The sequence below is a fragment of the Leopardus geoffroyi genome, chromosome A3 (assembly GCF_018350155.1).
Source record: "Leopardus geoffroyi isolate Oge1 chromosome A3, O.geoffroyi_Oge1_pat1.0, whole genome shotgun sequence".
In the NCBI taxonomy this organism is placed as follows: Eukaryota; Metazoa; Chordata; class Mammalia; order Carnivora; family Felidae; genus Leopardus; species Leopardus geoffroyi.
The window spans coordinates 116,969,329-116,986,053 of NC_059336.1; the positions used below are offsets into that span (position 1 = coordinate 116,969,329).

Sequence of the window (16,725 nt, forward strand, 5' to 3'; positions counted from 1 at the left end):
AGAAGCCAGGTCCTTGAGGTGGGAGTGTGCCTGGTGTGCTCCCAAAATAACCAGGGTGAGTTGGGGGAGCAAGAGGGAGAGTAGGTGAGAGATGAAATGATCAGGCCACCATAAGGACATTTTTAAGCCACAGGAGGGTTTGGAGCCTAGGGGTGGGAATAAGGTGGGATAAGGAGCTGCTGTGATTTGCCTGTTGTAAGACTCACCCTGGCCATAGACTGAATAGTCCACTTGGGCCCAAGGGAAGAGTCAGCATGATAAATTCAGTGCTTACTACATTAGTCTGGGCAAGAGATGATGATGGCTTGGACAAAGATGTCAACAGTAGCTGAATTCTGGGCAAATTTGGAATGCGAAATCAAAAGGGATTTCCTGGGGCGCCTGGGTGGCGCAGTCGGTTAAGCGTCCGACTTCAGCCAGGTCACGATCTCGCGGTCCGTGAGTTCGAGCCCCGCGTCAGGCTCTGGGCTGATGGCTCAGAGCCTGGAGCCTGTTTCCGATTCTGTGTCTCCCTCTCTCTCTGCCCCTCCCCCGTTCATGCTCTATCTCTCTCTGTCCCAAAAATAAAATAAAACGTTGAAAAAAAAAATTAAAAAACAAAACAAAACAAACAAACAAACAAAAACAAAAGGGATTTCCTGCCCAACTAGATGAAGAACTGAGACAGAAAAAGGATCAAGGACGACTCCAGGAATTGCACCTGAGCCACAGGAAGGAGGGAGAGCTGCTGTCACCTGAGCCGGGAATGCTGTGGAAGGAGATTGGGGCAAGGTTAGGAGAGGTCTGGTGGACAGCCAGGTGGAGACTTCCAGTAGCCAATGGAGATGGGCCACTGGACTTGAGGAGTGAGGTCTAGAGTAGAGATAGAAATTTGGGAGAAGTCAGCATAAAATTGAGCCAGGATGAGATTGACTAAGGAGCAGTACTGATTAAGAGGAAGACCAAAGACTGAGCCCCGGGGACCCCCCAACATTAAGAGGTTAAAGAAAAGAAGAGGAGAGGAGGCTGAGGGGAACAAGCCATGGAGGTCAGAGGAGATTCCAGAGGGTGTGGTCTCCTGGAAGTCAGGTGAAAAAGTCTATCATGGAGACTTGAGCAAGTCTGCCAAATGCTGCTGCTGGGTCCAGCAAGAGGCAGACTGAGAATCCACCCTTCTTCGCAGCCCATGCAATTTAAAGAAGATGCCCAGGGGCAACGGGGGTTGGGCGAGAGTCCCAGCTCTGGTTAGACAAAAGGCCATCCACTAGCCCAATGGTTCCCTCCTTCCCACTCCTGCAATCTCCAGCCCTCTGCAGATTCTGTTCACAGGAAGAAGGCATTCCCAAGGAATTGAGGCCTCACTGCTGCTGGGCAGAGAGGAGGAAGAAAGTAGGGTCTGAGGGCATGGACCTTCTTAGCACCACTGGTTCATACTGGGCAGCCCCTCAATTTACACTGGAGGAAGCGGGGCCAGGGAGGTGAGATGCTTCACCCAACGTGGCTCAGCAAATCTCCAACAGAGCCAGTCAAGAAGCCGGATTGGACCCCGTATTTTGTGCTCTGCTCTGCCCAGCAGACAGCCCACCTTTGGGTCTGCTGCCCCCCGGGCTCAGCCCTCACGGCATGCCCTGACATTTCATGTCCACCCCAGGCGGCAGTTAGCAGCCCTCCCCCCACCATCCCCCACCTGGACAGCACTGCACACACACAGGAGAAATGTCAGCTCTCGACAACAGCAATTCAGAAGCTTCCACCCACACTAAATCCACTTTTAAAAATATCAAATTATTTCCATCATTAAATCCAAAATGCCATAAAACAAATTGCATCTTGGCTATTTATCTGGAAATTTCTCTAGTACTCATTGCCGGCACCCCTGAGTGCTTTAGCATAAGGAGTGGCTCAAGATGAATTGCCACGTCCACTGGCTGGTTACACAGCAGCATTCAATGGAAATGTGATGTTTTATTGGACTTGTTTCTAATAAGTGAAAGGAAAGCCATTTTCCCCCAAAGTTGGGTGGAGGTTTGGAGTGTTCTTCTTAGCTGCTGTGCCTGACGAGCCGGCTGGCTGTTCCTGAAGCACTACCCTCTTTATTCAGGGATTCCAGGATCCTGGGCCACAGGGATCTCCTGCACACCCCCAGGGACTCCCAGATGCCTGGGCCCACACCAGGACCACGTGCAGGCCCAGAGTACATCTGTGTAAAATAACAACAGCCATTTATTCGGTCCCTAACTTGTGACATACTATCCCAGACACCTGTCTGTACCATCCTCAGTAAAGATGCCTGCAGTGTCTGTATTCCCATCCCACACCTGGAGGTCAGAGAGGTGGAGCACCCCCTCCACGGTCCCCCAGGGGTGTCTGCTGATTCCTGGGGTCACACCCTGTTCTCCAGGATGAATACAGAGAGCTCCATTTAGAGCTGTGCCAGAGGATTTCTGGAGGCAAGAAGTGGGACATGAGATGGGAGGAAAGAGATGTCCAAAATGGAGAAATGATTTTCCTGCAGATGGACTGGGAGTAAAATCTGAGCCTGGCCTCACACTGTTGTGTTCTCTTCCCATGATGCTTCAAAATGGCAACTTCTCAAAAATTTATTTCAAGGGCTCGCCGCTGCCTAGAGAATGAAGTCTGGTTGGATTCAAGGCTTCTGGCCATTGTCTGACTGTCCAGTTGTATTTCCTTACCCACTCACATTTACACTTCCTCTGCGCTGTCTCCCCACCTAGGGCCTTGGCCATTCCCCCTTCAGAGTCCAGAGGATCCTAAGGTGGACTTTTCTGAGGCAAAGAGACTCTTTGTGCGTTTCCTCAAATCCGCCCCCCCCTCACCTCCTTCTCTCTGGGCTCATGCTACTCTCTTCCCCTGGAATGCCCTTTCCCCATTCTGTTTTAAATCTCCCTATGCTTGGAGGCCCAACTAAACACCACCTCCTACAGGCAGGCCTCCTTGATCACGTCAGCAACAAAATCACTCTCCCTCCCCCAACTTCCCATGCATTTTCCAGCTAAGCTATCCTGTCGTCCTTCTCTCTACTCCCTAGTGACAGTTACTTGTGTATAGATTTTTTTTTTCTCTCTTCAACTCAACTGTAAGCTATTTAAGAGGTCTTCAGAGCCTGTCATTAAGCATAGAAGGTCTGTCTGCTGGGAAGTAGAGAACCTTGGACACAAACCTGAAGTGCTTTTTGTTCCCACAGACAAACCGGTTAATCCAGAAAGTTTGCATTGGAGAGAACAACGTGATAGAAGAAGAAATCCGAGTGAACAGGAGTGTGCATGAGTGGGCAGGAGGGGGCGGAGGAGGGGGCGGAGCCACCTACGTATTTAAGGTAAGGTCGGCTGTGCCAGCTTCCCATGGGTGGTGATGTCCGCGAATCGTGGACCCACCACAGTGGGTTCCCACGATGGCCCTGGGGATGAAACACCTCAGGTGTCCTCAGCCCCATTTAAAGATGAGCAAACCGAGGCCCAGAGGGACATAAGGGTCCCTGTCTGTCCAAGAACCAGCAGGTTCTTCTCTCGCTGATGTCACCAGGCAGGCCCTACCCCAGAGTTCCAGAGGGTCCCGTGGTGCCCTCCTCTGTCCTAAGGTGGGGTTTCTGACATGATGAAACCCAGGCCAAGGCTTCTTGCTCGGTCCTTCCGCCAGGACAGTGATGCCGAGGGCTTAATCTTGAAGTTGTGGAGGTCAAAGCCAGAAACCCTGGAGAGCGGGGAGGAAAGTGGGAGCAGAGAGACCCGCTTCTGAGCACCAGCACCCAGCCCTCTGAGGCTAGTGTGAGAAGCTTCAGGAAAAGCCCCATCCCCACCTCCTGGTGTTGGTATATTTATATCTCCCGGCACTTTGGCTTCTCTGATTGAACCCTGACTGATTCAGGAGCTGGGGGAGGGGGGAAGGGGGGTGGGTAAGAGCTAATGGGTGGCGGTAGCATGAGGTCAGACCCCTCAGACCACCGAGATGTCACCCACGGCCCAGCAAGTGCTCAGACACTTTAAACACTGAAGTGGCTCAGAGATCCCCATAGTGGAAGCCCAGCTCTGTTTCTCAGTCTCTGAACATCTCCCCGGGCAGATGAAGGATGGCGTTCCAGTGCCCCTGATCATTGCAGCTGGCGGTGGCGGCAGGGCCTACGGGGCCAAGACAGACACATTCCACCCAGAGAGACTGGAAAATAACTCCTCTGTTCTGGGGCTGAATGGCAATTCCGGAGCCGCAGGTAAGGCACCGCAAGCCCGCCCTTTCCCAGGACGTGCCCCCAGGACCACAAGAGCTTGGGCTCGGCCGGTCGTCATTGCACCTGCATCTTGGTTGCTGGCACTCGAGAAGCTGGGAGCTCTGGATATTGGTACCAGTATCCAGGGAGGAAGGGCATCCCACGGCTCAGGGACCTGGAGTCGTCTTCACTGACCTGGGGTTTGGATTGCGGGCCACTGGGAAAAGGAGACAGGCAGCAGCATTAGGACGGGCAGCCCAGCCTCCCTGAACTTCATCAGATCCAACTGGATGTGAGTGGATGGAAGAAGTATGGGCAGAGTCAGGGTGCCCCCCCACCCCACCTGGAGGCCCTCCGGTCGGTGCCTCCAGGCCCTGGGCTACCAGATCACATATCCCGCTGGAAAATCTCTTTCTGGAATCGCCACGGTTTGGCAATCCGTGCTCGTTAGTGAGAGCCAGCCACACAGAAATAGGAGACAGACATTGACGCCGTGTCTGAAGAGAAAATGCAGTTCATTGTTGTATTTTCTTTTCTCCACAGTCAGACCAAGGATCTCAGAAGGCATATAAGATTTGAGATTAATGAAAACAAGTACTCAAACTTTCCCTACAAGTGAGAGATGGCTAGAAGAGAAGGGAGAGTGGGAGTAGGGCTTGGGTGCTTGGTGAAGACCATCCAGCGATGTTCACAGCGGCAGTTAAGAACTCTCCAAGCACTTCCACATCTGTTGTACGTGTGCTTCTCAGCACCACCCGCAGGGCTTTCCTGTTGTACTATTATTCCCATTTTACAGAAGAATCAATGAGCTCATAGAGTTGGTGGATTCTTTTTTCTCCAAATAGCCAAACTGTTTCATACTCAGTCCATTTTTTAAAACACTGCTGTGGTTCATTTGGTTTTTTTTTCTCTTTATGCCGATTGTTTTCTTTTCCACACATTTGCTTAAAAGCTGTAAGATGGAGTGAGGGATTAGAAACCATCTCAGCCGGGAACCCTGCAGGGCGCAAGGGTACAGTGGCAGGTGCAGGGGAGGGAGGGAGGGTGGGCACAGGGGAGGGCGGGCAGACATGGTGCCAGGTCTCATGGCCCCCGCTTCAGGTCCCTAATGGAGCTGGAGGGCCTTCCCTTAGTCACGAGATGTCAATGGCCCTGAAAGGCCCACATTCTGCCCTCCAGCTGGAGGAAAGGAAGCCAGCACCCTGTAGCTTTCAAAGCTGATTTGCCTGGGGGCCTCAATTCAGCTCTGATTGTCCATTCTGGATTGAGCTTGTTCCTGACCTTGGCCTCCTCTCCTAAAATGAAGCTCCCTCTCTCTAGCACAGTGGTGATCCCCCGCTGCAGCTCCCCCATGTAGACATCCCTCTGCTGCCCCCTCGGGGTCCAGAAGAACCTCTGCCACTCATTCTTCCAGACCGCCCTTCCCGGCCAGTTAACCCTCATAGTTCCGCAGACTCAAGCACTGCTGTTTCTCCAGGTCCTTGCTACCACCATCTGCTGGAACAGAAAGGACTTTGGGGTCTTTTGGAGTAGAGTGCCTGTTGAAATATCATACAAAACAACATAAGGGGAGAGAATGGGGGTCCCGGAATCTCAGGGGCCAGCAGAAGAGATTGATTGTAATCAGCCTGTGGCCTTAAGATAAAATTGCATTCAACCTCAGTTCTGTAAATAGCATTTCCTTTGCAAGAGTTCAAAGTAGCCCCCAGGCCTTAGGAAGCCCAGCTCCAATGGTGGCTGTCTTCCCAAGGGTACTGCCCATCCCTTCCCCCAACTCCTCCCCCCCCCCACAACCCCCCACAACCCCATCACCTTTCCTGAGCTTCAGAGCGTGAGGCCCTGTGCACACACGTGTTCACTTCATGCCCAACGATCCCTACACGTCGTGGTTTCTGAAGCATTTTGCACACTCGTTGTCTTCTTTGGTCCAAACATCAACCCAATGAGGCAAGTCTTATTATCCCCAAGTCACAGGTGAGGAAACTGAGGCTCAGAATGGAGAAGTTCTTGCCCAGGAAGCAATAAAGCCCATTGGTTTGTCTGGCCTAATCCAGGGTTCCTGCAAAAGAACTTCACTGCGGTGACCCCAGCGGGGCTCTGACAGTTGGCTGCCCAAGGACCAGTGGGTCCCGGTTCTTGTTGGGTGGGAAGCACTAATGAAACAAAGTCCCAGCACTTCAGGGGTTGGGGGCATGGAAAAAAGGCAGCGGAGTGGGTTTAGTTGTCATGCTACCTGTCCACCCCTCCCCCATCCCTAACAAAGCACACTCTCCAACTTTTAATCCAAAGGCCTGATGGGAAGCAGGGGTGTGAGGCGTGGTCCCATCTGGATATGTTTGTCTGTGGCCAAAGCAGGTCTCACTAGGGCAAAAGGCATGGCTCCTGTTTTTCCAGCTGTGGATTCTGAAGCCCCCAGGCCCCACAGGCCCTGGGGCGGGAGCAGGCATCCTCAGAGCATACTGCATCCTGCTTCCTCTGCCAGATCCAGCGGCTGACCTCACCTGACCAGCATCCTCACTTGGGGTTTTCTCCGTGTCTCCTGCAGGTGGTGGAGGTGGCTGGAATGATAACACTTCCTTGCTCTGGTCTGGAAAATCTTTGCTGGAGGGTGCCACCGGAGGACATTCCTGCCCCCAGGCCATGAAGAAGTGGGGGTGGGAGACAAGAGGGGGTTTCGGAGGGGGTGGAGGGGGGTGCTCCTCAGGTGGAGGAGGCGGAGGATATATAGGTAAAGATGATTCGTGTTCAAGGTGTCACTCCCTCCCCTCTTAGTCCTAGGTACTCCCTGTCCTCTCCCTCGCCCTCACCTGCCCCTCCCTCGGCCCACCTCACCTGTGGACTGCGATGTCACTGTGCACGCCTACCTCTCAGCCCCACAGGACCAGCCAGAGGCAGGGTGTTGCCTTCCGAGCCAGCATCCTGCCTCGAGGCTTCAGTAGCAACAGCTTCAAGATCTTATGTGTTCTTGAGGCTCCCCCTCCCCCAAAGCCAATGCTAAAGGGGCTTTGATTTCCCCGGGCTGTTCTCTGAGCCACCCCCAGGTCGTGTTGGCACGAGAACCTTGGAGGCCAGACTCCCCAGCCTGTGCCTCCCTTTGGATGGCCTGGCCTGAGTCTTCCCTTCCCTGCCCCAGCCCACCAGCTTCCAGAACCCCTCTCCATGCTGATGGGCAGCACCAGCCCAAGCCCTTCAGCCAGCAGCCAGCCACTGGCCTCAGCTCTCCTCCGAGCTTCAGAGCAGAGCAGAATAGCCTTCTGAAGCCGAGAGGCTGGGAGATACCGGCCCCACCCTCCCCACAGATTAGGACACAATGCATGCATATGCTGTGATGTTCTGTCTGTTTTGCTTCACGCTGTGTGTAAGATGCTCGTGTTAACCAGATGCTCTTCTTTCCCAAACTCTGGGTGGGTGGGAGGAGCCTGAGGGGGGAGCCCAAAGATGACCCAGCCCAGCTGAAAGGAGGGACAGGAGCCTAACGGCACAGGGGCCCATCCCCCCATGTCCACCCCTTACGCGATGGGACTGGAGAGCAACTCCTCAGTGCCACTGCCCTGGCCAGTCCTGGAAGAGGTGCCAAGGGTCTAATCCAGCCTGGGGACACTAGACCTCTTCTGACTCCTGTTCACATGAACTGCTTCCTAGCAGCCCCGTGCAGGGGTGGGGACTCCCTTGTGGGAGCTGGCCTGGACCTGGAGGGAAAGTGGTCCTCACATACAGCATCTACCTGAGCCCAAACCCCAAGCACAGCCCCTGTGCCCCGGGCCTCCCTTCCCTCCCCACCGCCCCGCCCCTAGGCCCCTCACCACCCCGAGGCCCATGCATGCCCCGCTGATGTGCAGATGTGTTGAGACTTGGGCCCGAGCCTCTCTGCGTTAAACTCTTCTCTGGTTTGGCACAGGCGGCAACGCGGCTTCAAACAATGACCCCGAGATGGACGGGGAGGACGGGGTTTCCTTCATCAGTCCACTGGGCATCCTGTACACCCCAGCTTTAAAAGGTATCCCCTCTGCCAGGAGGCAGAACTGACCTCCTCGGGCCAGTTCTTCCACCAGATAAAACCTCAGGGCTACTGGCATGAGGCCAACGTACAAAGGCATGATTGTGGGTCCCTTACAGGCAAGTCTTCCTAACACTCATCTCAGCAAGTTTTTCTGGAAGTCAGGATGTGTGGCCCGATATGCACTTGGAGGTGAAAGACTGGCTTCCAGACAGGTGGGACCTAGAAAATGCAGCAGTGATAGTCCCCTTACCTGTGCCAGCCAACCTGAGGGTCATGCACTTGGACCTTCCCATCTGCCTACAAAAACGCAGCCACGTGTCCTCTGAGCTCCATCAGATGCATCAGGGACTTCCCTACACACAGTGGTGCCTCAGTGGCATCAGTGGGACATAGGGACAGGGACCAGAGAGCCAGCATTGACCAGCTGGAGATAAAACACCGAGGCCGGGAACGGGGTGCAGTGTGGTCTTTGCTGCCTCCACCTGAGGCTGATCCTCCCTTCTTGTCACCAGTGATGGAGGGCCATGGGGAAGTGAATATTAAGCATTACCTAAACTGCAGCCACTGTGAGGTAGATGAGTGCCACATGGACCCCGAGAGCCACAAGGTCATCTGCTTCTGTGACCATGGGACAGTGCTGGCTGAGGATGGCGTCTCCTGCATTGGTAAGAGGGAGTTGAAGGAGGTGACAGAGAAGGGGCCCAGACTGTGAGCCCATGGCGGCTACCACTGGTTTCCATGATTCTGGAACACCTCAGATGTAGTCTTGTTGGCTTTCTGACCCCCATCTGCCTGCCCCAACACGGGTGCTCTAAGGACTGGGCAAAGGAACCTGTGTGTGAAAAGCAGGTCGTGGCTGATGAAGGAGCCCCAACACATCTAGTGACACCCCTATTCCAGGGTGTGGGCCCTCACGTACTCACCAAGGGGCCATCCTGTCTCCACTGGAACACCCCCAGTGCCTGGGCCATCGACACCCCCAGGGCACGCTGTCCCCTCCAGAGTTCCAAAGTCAGACCCTGTTCCTTTCCATTTCCACCCTGAGGTTTACTACTCGCAAAGCCTTTCAGATGCTGCAGGCGTTTGAAGACAGGGCTCTGTCCTCCTCCTGCAAACCTCCAGGTGAAACAACCCATTTGTTTCCCTCAGTTCACACAGAACAGTTTTGTCTCCTCCCCATCCTGTGTCCCGTGTCTGCAGGCGTTCCGATACTAATGTCCTTTTGAGATGTAGTGCCCAGGACCAGGCAGGATGTCCCAGAGTGGTCTTTGCCAGTGTGCACCCGGACCCCGCTTCTGCACTCGGGGCCCAGTGCTTGCGGAGCTACAGGCAGTGATTGAGCCTCCAAGTGTTACTGACGGTCACCCTCAGTTCCTGGGTCATACCGAGTCTGTGGTCCCCTAAGTCCTCTGAATCTCCTCTACAGCCACTATTGGCTCGCCTTCCCACCCTCATCCTGTCCTTGTGCAGTTGATGCTTAGGATCGATGTCCAGAATTTGATATTTATCCCTGTCACATGTTCCCTCCAGCCAAAAGCTACTGTTGAAAGTTGTAAACCAGATTGACCCCACTTCCTGCCCCCGCTGTCTGCAAACAAAGGCCCCCAAGGTGGAGGAGGAGTGGGTGGCACTTGTCCTGGCTGGGGAGGGCATTTCTCTCCTGGAGCTAGCTCATAGGACAATCAGCATTGTCACTGGTGCCCCATGGGATCCTCTCTTGCAGTGTCCCCCACACCTGAGCCCCACCTGCCGCTCTCGCTGGTCCTCTCTGTCGTGACCTCAGCCCTTGTGGCGGCCCTGGTCTTGGCTTTCTCCGGCATCATGATTGGTGAGTGTGCCAGAGTCCCGGGGCTTCCAAGGGGGTGGGAGGTGGCAGGAAGGCAGATCTGGCAGAACGGAACAGCATTTCAGGCTTTGCCATGGATGCCAAGGTATCACTCTGGGTGGGTGGTGATTAGAGCAGCCCAAGCCAGGCCAAAAACCGAAGCCCCTCTCCCAGCCCCCTGGCTCCCTAGAGGAACTGCTGATGCCACACCTCGACCCCCTGTAAGGCCTCCTGGCTGCTCTAGGAGAGGTGGGGAGGCACTCTGCAGAGGGGACACAGTAGCCAAAGCTCACCCCCACCCCCAGAGTTCATTTTCAGCTGTCATCAGACATGGGCTTCAGTGGACACGTGGCTTGGCTCACTCCCCAGGGACCACCTCTAGCTGCCCCACCATTCCCCACCTCAAGCAGACAATGCCAAGTTGCTTTCTAAGTGGTTCTGTTATACCTGTGAGCCAAGGTGAGCTGATAGGCAGGTCTCAGAGGGCTCAGCGCGGTCCAGCCAGGTTGTTACTCTGGCAATGCCCAGGGCAGGTGGGTAGGTACACGAAGGAAGGCAGAGGGGGAAGATCCGCACAGGCAACACTTTTAGACCCTTCACAGTGGGCGGTGAGAGTTGGGCGTGGTCAGGGAGATGGCAATGTGTGTTATTCCCAAATGATGCCATCCTTCAAAGGGACAGGATAAGGAGAGCTAACACTTGTTGTACACGTCCTACGTGCCAGGCGATTTACACATTTTAGTTCACCCGATCCTCATTTAAGCCTACGATCACGGTTGGTGCATTTCATAGAGGAGGGGACTGAGCACACAGCCGCTGACCCACTTGCCCTGGCCCGTAACTGATGGGGCCGAGCTTTAGAAACAGAATCCACCCTGGGCATCTCAGTTTCGTTCGCCTCCAGTAAACTTTGCCCTACAGGATGTTCTCACATACAGCAATAGCAGGGGTAATGATCACGTGCACTGGTAGAGCTCTTTAAAATTTTTCAAAACCATTTTCTGTTGGTGAATTCACTTCATTATGACCTCCCGAGGGGGTGGGGGGTGGGGAGCATACGGGACAGGCAGGAGTTACTGTCCCTGCTGACAGAGAAGGGGGCCGAGGTCCAGAGAGGTCACATGACCTCACACTGTTGCTCAGCTTGTAAGTGATAAAGGTGGAATTAGAATGCAAGTCCTCAGGCACCAGCAAGAAACCTCCTCACTCTGTGGCAGTTCTCCCCGTGGCTGGGCAGTTTCCAACTACGGGAAGCATAAGTGATCAAGAGACCCAGATGCACTCTCAACTCCACTGCCATGTTTGTCCCACCCAACGACAGGGCTTAGCAGAGATTCTAAGGCAGGCCCATTCCTGGGAGACACAGGACCCCTCTGATGGCTGACTTTGGCTCCAGACCTTTCAGCGGTCTTGCTGAAACCTCTTTAGACTGTGTAGCTGTCCAGGTCTTTACTCACCCTTCCCTCACGCTCCCACACTTGGGGTCAGTGCCTGATGGCTCTCTCAGCCTTCCCTCCCCTCTTCCTCTCAACCATTTCCCCTGATGAAATCCTTGCATGTTTAATCCCACCTTGGGTCTACTTCTCAGAGGACCTCCAAAGAATGGGTTTCTGCCCCTGCGTGACACATTAAAATCTTTCCCCTTAATATGATTTTAAACTTTACACTAACTTTAAGTGACCTGTCAGTTAAGGGACACTTTCATATCCATAATCATTTTGTTAGTGTTACTAAGTGCGATGGAAATGTTTAGGTCCCAGAGGAGGAGATGGAGATCCAGGAAGGCTTCCTGGAGGAGGTGGCCTGAGCTAGGCTTCAAGGGCCAGGCTGCCTGGTCCAGGCCACGTTGCAGCTGACCTTTGTCTGTCTCTAGTGTACCGCCGGAAGCACCAGGAGCTGCGAGCCATGCAGATGGAGCTTCAGAGCCCTGAGTACAAGCTAAGCAAGCTTTGCACCTCGACCATCATGACTGACTACAACCCCAACTACTGCTTTGCCGGCAAGACCTCCTCCATCAGTGACCTGAAGGAGGTGCCTCGGAAGAACATCACCCTCATCCGGTGAGTGCCCCACCACTGTCCTCCGGGGTGGTGGGGTGGGGGAGTTCTAGGGGGCTGGATGTCATCCCTGCACCACGGATCTTTCTAGGCACAAGAGGCCAGCAAAGCAACCCCTCAGGGCATTTCCAGCCCTCCCAGAGGGAGAAGGGTTAATGTTTAGGGCCATTTGAGGAGGTATTTAATTGCTTAACATCCCATACATTCATGGCATTTGTGCAATGAGAAGAAGACAAGACAGGAGGGAATCAGGGCGTTCCTCGGAATCCACCGAAGCACTCCTTCCCGGGCCTTCTGGGTCCCTCCCTCCTCTAGGGGAGCACCGTGCCCCTCCTCTGAGCTTCCAGAGCACTCCATGCCTTCCTCCATCATTCACTGAGCTCGCTTTACGGGAGTGTCTGCCCGTGACCTGTCCCTCCCCAGGGATCAGGAGCCTCTCCCCAGGCAGGGCATGTCTTAGTCACTTTTATGACCCTGGCAAATATCAAAGACTCAGTCTTCATTGAGTGAATGGACATTCAACCAATGTTCTGAATCCTGTTGGAACCTTTCTTGCCACTTTTCAGATAAAGCAGTAGGAGGCCTGGGGTGGTACGACAAAGCCAAGTCGAGGGTGTTACTCTTAAGCGTGTACGTGACCCCTGCCCCTTGTGTGCCTCTTTCTCATGACCCACCTCCCTGCCTCATCTTGCCTTTTCCTTTGCACAGGGGTCTGGGCCATGGTGCGTTTGGGGAGGTGTACGAAGGTCAGGTGTCTGGAGTGCCCAGTGACCCAAGCCCCCTGCAAGTAGCTGTAAAGGTAAGAGGCAGGCTCCATCACGGGCCTGACCTTGACCAGCAGTCTCTGTGGGCCTCAGCTCTCGCCTGACAGCCTCTCACCCCTGCTGCTCACAGCCTTCTCCCCCTTTCCACCCTCCCCTTCTGTGTCCAGACGCTGCCTGAGGTGTGTTCTGAACAGGATGAACTGGATTTCCTCATGGAAGCCTTGATTATCAGGTAAAGCCACAGAGAGACGCCCCCATCCCTGTTAGACGTTCCTGTCTAACTGTCTCCAAGGGAAACAGCACTGTCCTCCAGCATCCCCTTCCTCTCCACCAGGGGACTCCCTAAAATTCTTGGCACATCTTACCAGAGCGAATAGCCCCAGGTGGTTGTCTGAGGAAAAAAAACCTCTGTGGCCTAATAATTCAATAGATATCCCTCTGCCTTCACCTAGCACCCCTGTGTCATCTGTTGGGTTTTTCCCCCTGTTTCTTAATAGAGCATGCTAGTTTTTGACAGTGGGAGATACATTTTCCCTGCAAGTAAGCCTTCCACAAGGCCCTTCACCAATCCCAGCTCTTAGATCTCATGTAAAGGAAGTGCGTCCCTAACATGAGGGAGGCCACCACACCCTGTTGCACACCGGGCTTGCACCCTTCAACATGTGGCTCTGGGGCCCCTCGCTGGGAATCTAAGTGCCCAGAGCTCCAGAGGGCATGCGTTCTGACAGAAGATGGCCTTAACAAGGATGCAGGTGTTTGACCTTGAGATCTGGCCGCGCTCATGGCCTCCTGTTACACTGGAGAGCCTCAAACATCCTGACACATTGGGGTGACCTGGGCCCCCCCTCCCTGGGCAAAAGTGGTAGGGGAACAAGGCCAGGGCAGTATGCGATGTGCCCGTGGTGTGCCTGGAGCCACAGGAGGACGCCACGAGCAGGCTCAGCACCTTGCTTAAAAACTAGCATACTTTGTGATTACACATGTAATCCATGATTATTGAATATAGCTTGGAGAGTATAAGATTATATGGAAGGAGACCCAAATCATTCCATCTCACTGTTGCTGAAAACCCATCACTGCTATATTTCAGTGTACAGCTGGGTGTGTGCTTCAGCTCTGCGTGCAGTTCCCACGCGGGGTTCACCAGCCCCACGGCCCCATGTGTCCTAATAGGACCACATTAACAAGAAAACCCAGGGGCACCTGGGTGGCTCAGTCGGTTAAGCTTCTGATTTCGGCTCAGGTCATGATCTTGCGGTTCGTGGATCTGAGCCCGACGTCGGTCTCTGTGCTGACAGCTCAGAGCCTGAAGCCAACATCAGATTCTGTGTTTCCCTTTCTCTGTGTCCCTCCCCTGCTCGCACTCTCTCTCTCTCTCTTTCTCTCAAAAATAAATAAAACGTTTAAAATTTTTTTTTCATAAATAAATTTAAAAAAGAAAGAAAGAAAACCCAAATCTTGGGACCTCTTGGCCAGACTTAGCACCTCCCCATGAGCACCCAAGGGGGATGCACGTGGCCTTCCTCCTCACTCTCCTTCACATGCGGTCACGTGGCAGGGCTCGCTCAGTCCCTGGAGGAAGCAGCTTCTTCAGCTTCTCTGCCTAGGGCTTTCTCGAAGAACTCACACGTGAATCCTAGCGAGCAGCCCATGCACCAATGTCCAAGACACTGGCTGCTCCCTTGTTCCCCCACCCACCCTACTTCCTTCCTGAGCACCTCTCCAGCCTCCAACCCAACACTCCCATGCGGACTGAACTCCCGCCCCACCCGCTCCCTGGTTTTTCCACCTGCTCAAGGGTGACACTCTCCCCAGCCTCGGCTCATGCTACCCACATTTACAGAATGCACTCACATAATGCAGCTGCTGAAAACATGACTTTGTATCCTGCTTTTCCCACTTAAGATTTTCCCAGACTTAGCTCCGTTAAATTTGGTTACCCCCCCTCCTCTGCTCTGCAGCAAATTCAACCACCAGAACATCGTGCGCTGTATTGGGGTGAGTCTGCAAGCCCTGCCCCGATTTATCCTGCTGGAGCTCATGGCGGGAGGAGACCTCAAGTCCTTCCTCCGGGAGACCCGTCCTCGCCCGGTGAGTGAGAACTGGTCTTTTAGTGGTTGTACCAGGGAATGGAGCAGAGGGTGGAAACAGCAGGAGTGGACAGCCTGAGAAGCAACATACTCAGTGGGACCGAGGGAGTTGGCCTCTGGGCTTGGATCTGGGGGAATGGCCAGGAGAGATTGGACAGAAAGTGGACGATGGCTGAGGCCACCCCTGGGGAACTTGCGCAAGGCTTGTGCAATGGGTCCTCTAGCTTGAATCCATTTTTGTGACCTGTTGACTCTGGAAAACCAAACCAGGGACAAGCACAGAGGGGGACTTTCATGCCAGCCATGTCATTAACTCAACTGATTTGGGGCAGAACATTCTACATCTCATTCTGAATCCCACTGTCCTCATCGCTTAAGTGGGGACATCCTGACCTTGTAGTTTTACTGTCAAAATAAAATACTTATAAAGTATATTGTGAAATATTTATGAAGGTTCTGCATGTGTGTCATGATTAAGTGGCTGGAGCTTGTAGGTGAAGAAACCTAGATGGACCCCAGGAATGCCATATCCTAGCCCCGCTTGGCCATTAGACAGCGATGTGGCTTCGGACTGTGAACCTCCTAACCTCAGTATCTGCAGGGTGAAATCCAAGGGCTGGACTAGAACATCTCGGAGGTGGGTTCTAAATTAGAAGGTGTAGCACACTGGGCACACTCAGAGTCCAGCTGCCCACTCCTGTCCCTGCCAGGGCCTTCAGGAGGCCCTGGGCACCAGGAACTGGAGCAGACCAGACCCCTGAGTTAGGACCCAGCTTCCTCAAGTTGCCGCTGGACCATGAAGACCACAGGGAAGACTTGTATCCTCCCCACCCCCAGGAAAGCAGAAAAAGACGACAGCCACCTTGCTACGAAAAGCCCAGAACTGAACACTGTGTTCTCAGGTACTCAAACTGGAGGCGGAAACCTTGCAAGTTCACACCTGCTCTAACCCCCACCGACAGTCAGGCTGCATCTAGAAAACCTTTGCCATGGCAGCCTCCCCATACCGTTCCTGTAAGCCTCTGGGTGACCTGTCTCGGCATCTAAGAAGAAGCGGGTCTAACTCCCTGAAAAGATGAGTGTGTGCACCTGAGCACACCTAGTGGGAGAAAGGGGGGGGGGGAGACCAACCCCCATCTCATAATAATCCTCATCAGCACTGTCTTCATCTTCCTCATAGTTGCCACGTTTCTAAAAAAAAAAAAAACCTTATGAAGTAGACGGTGTAGATCTCAGCTTAATTTTACAGATGAGAAAACTGTGGCTCACAGAAGCTATGTGACTTGCTGAGGCCACACAGGAAGTGGAAGAGTTGAGACTAGAACTCGGGACTTGTGACTGGCTCCCCATTCAGTGCTCTCTCCAGCCTATTATGCTGTTTATCTCAGTGCTCCTCTTTGGGAAGCCATGGAGCCAAGATGAGCTCAGGTTGTTGACAGCCAATACCCCCAGCTATGCAGACGTCTGTGCCAGGGTCTGGACACCAGCCTCAAAGGCTTTCCACCACCACTCAGGAAGGCAGAGCCTTCAAGTCCTGTGCTCTGAGATTCTCAGCAGTGCTTTTGGCAGTGGTCAAATAGGGCCACAAAACATCACGCTCTGGAAAGAGGCTTAGTTCTGATTTTCCTACTGGACATTCCTGAGGCTTGAGGAGAAGGAGGTATTGTGCATGCAAAGGACAGATGTCCTTGTAAAGGGGATCTGGGACCCCATCACTTGGCAAGCCCAAGGACGTCAGGGATGGGGAGCTTCTGTGTCTCTTGCAGGCAAAGGCATCTGTCTCTCTTT

General features: G+C 53.7%; 1 protein-coding gene and 1 long non-coding RNA gene across 6 annotated transcripts in view; one reads left to right on the forward strand and one right to left on the reverse strand.

Annotated features, from left to right (window-relative positions):
- Positions 1 to 16,725, forward strand: part of ALK (ALK receptor tyrosine kinase) — a 704,322-nt gene that overhangs the window by 663,000 nt on the left and 24,597 nt on the right. For 2 of the 4 annotated variants that reach the window (XM_045447274.1, XM_045447273.1), the window contains exons 14-23: positions 3,185 to 3,316; positions 4,060 to 4,204; positions 6,747 to 6,929; positions 8,100 to 8,198; positions 8,714 to 8,866; positions 9,925 to 10,029; positions 11,900 to 12,086; positions 12,792 to 12,882; positions 13,015 to 13,079; positions 14,809 to 14,938. In XM_045447274.1, the coding sequence (XP_045303230.1) occupies positions 3,185 to 3,316; positions 4,060 to 4,204; positions 6,747 to 6,929; positions 8,100 to 8,198; positions 8,714 to 8,866; positions 9,925 to 10,029; positions 11,900 to 12,086; positions 12,792 to 12,882; positions 13,015 to 13,079; positions 14,809 to 14,938 (1,290 nt within the window). Of the gene's footprint in view, positions 1 to 3,184; positions 3,317 to 4,059; positions 4,205 to 6,731; positions 6,930 to 7,024; positions 7,560 to 8,099; positions 8,199 to 8,713; positions 8,867 to 9,924; positions 10,030 to 11,899; positions 12,087 to 12,791; positions 12,883 to 13,014; positions 13,080 to 14,808; positions 14,939 to 16,725 lie in introns of those variants that run through there. The other 2 variants (XM_045447275.1, XM_045447276.1) reach the window with 2 other exon arrangements.
- LOC123581286 lies at positions 4,693 to 8,693 on the reverse strand. Of its 2 annotated transcripts, none has more exons than XR_006703698.1 (5): positions 8,452 to 8,693; positions 6,703 to 6,828; positions 6,014 to 6,260; positions 5,595 to 5,739; positions 4,693 to 5,153 (listed from the first exon to the last, which is right to left on the reverse strand). It is a non-coding gene; the product is annotated as an uncharacterized LOC123581286 (long non-coding RNA). The 2 variants fall into 2 exon arrangements; XR_006703697.1 differs by having other exon boundaries at positions 5,595 to 5,695; positions 8,452 to 8,688.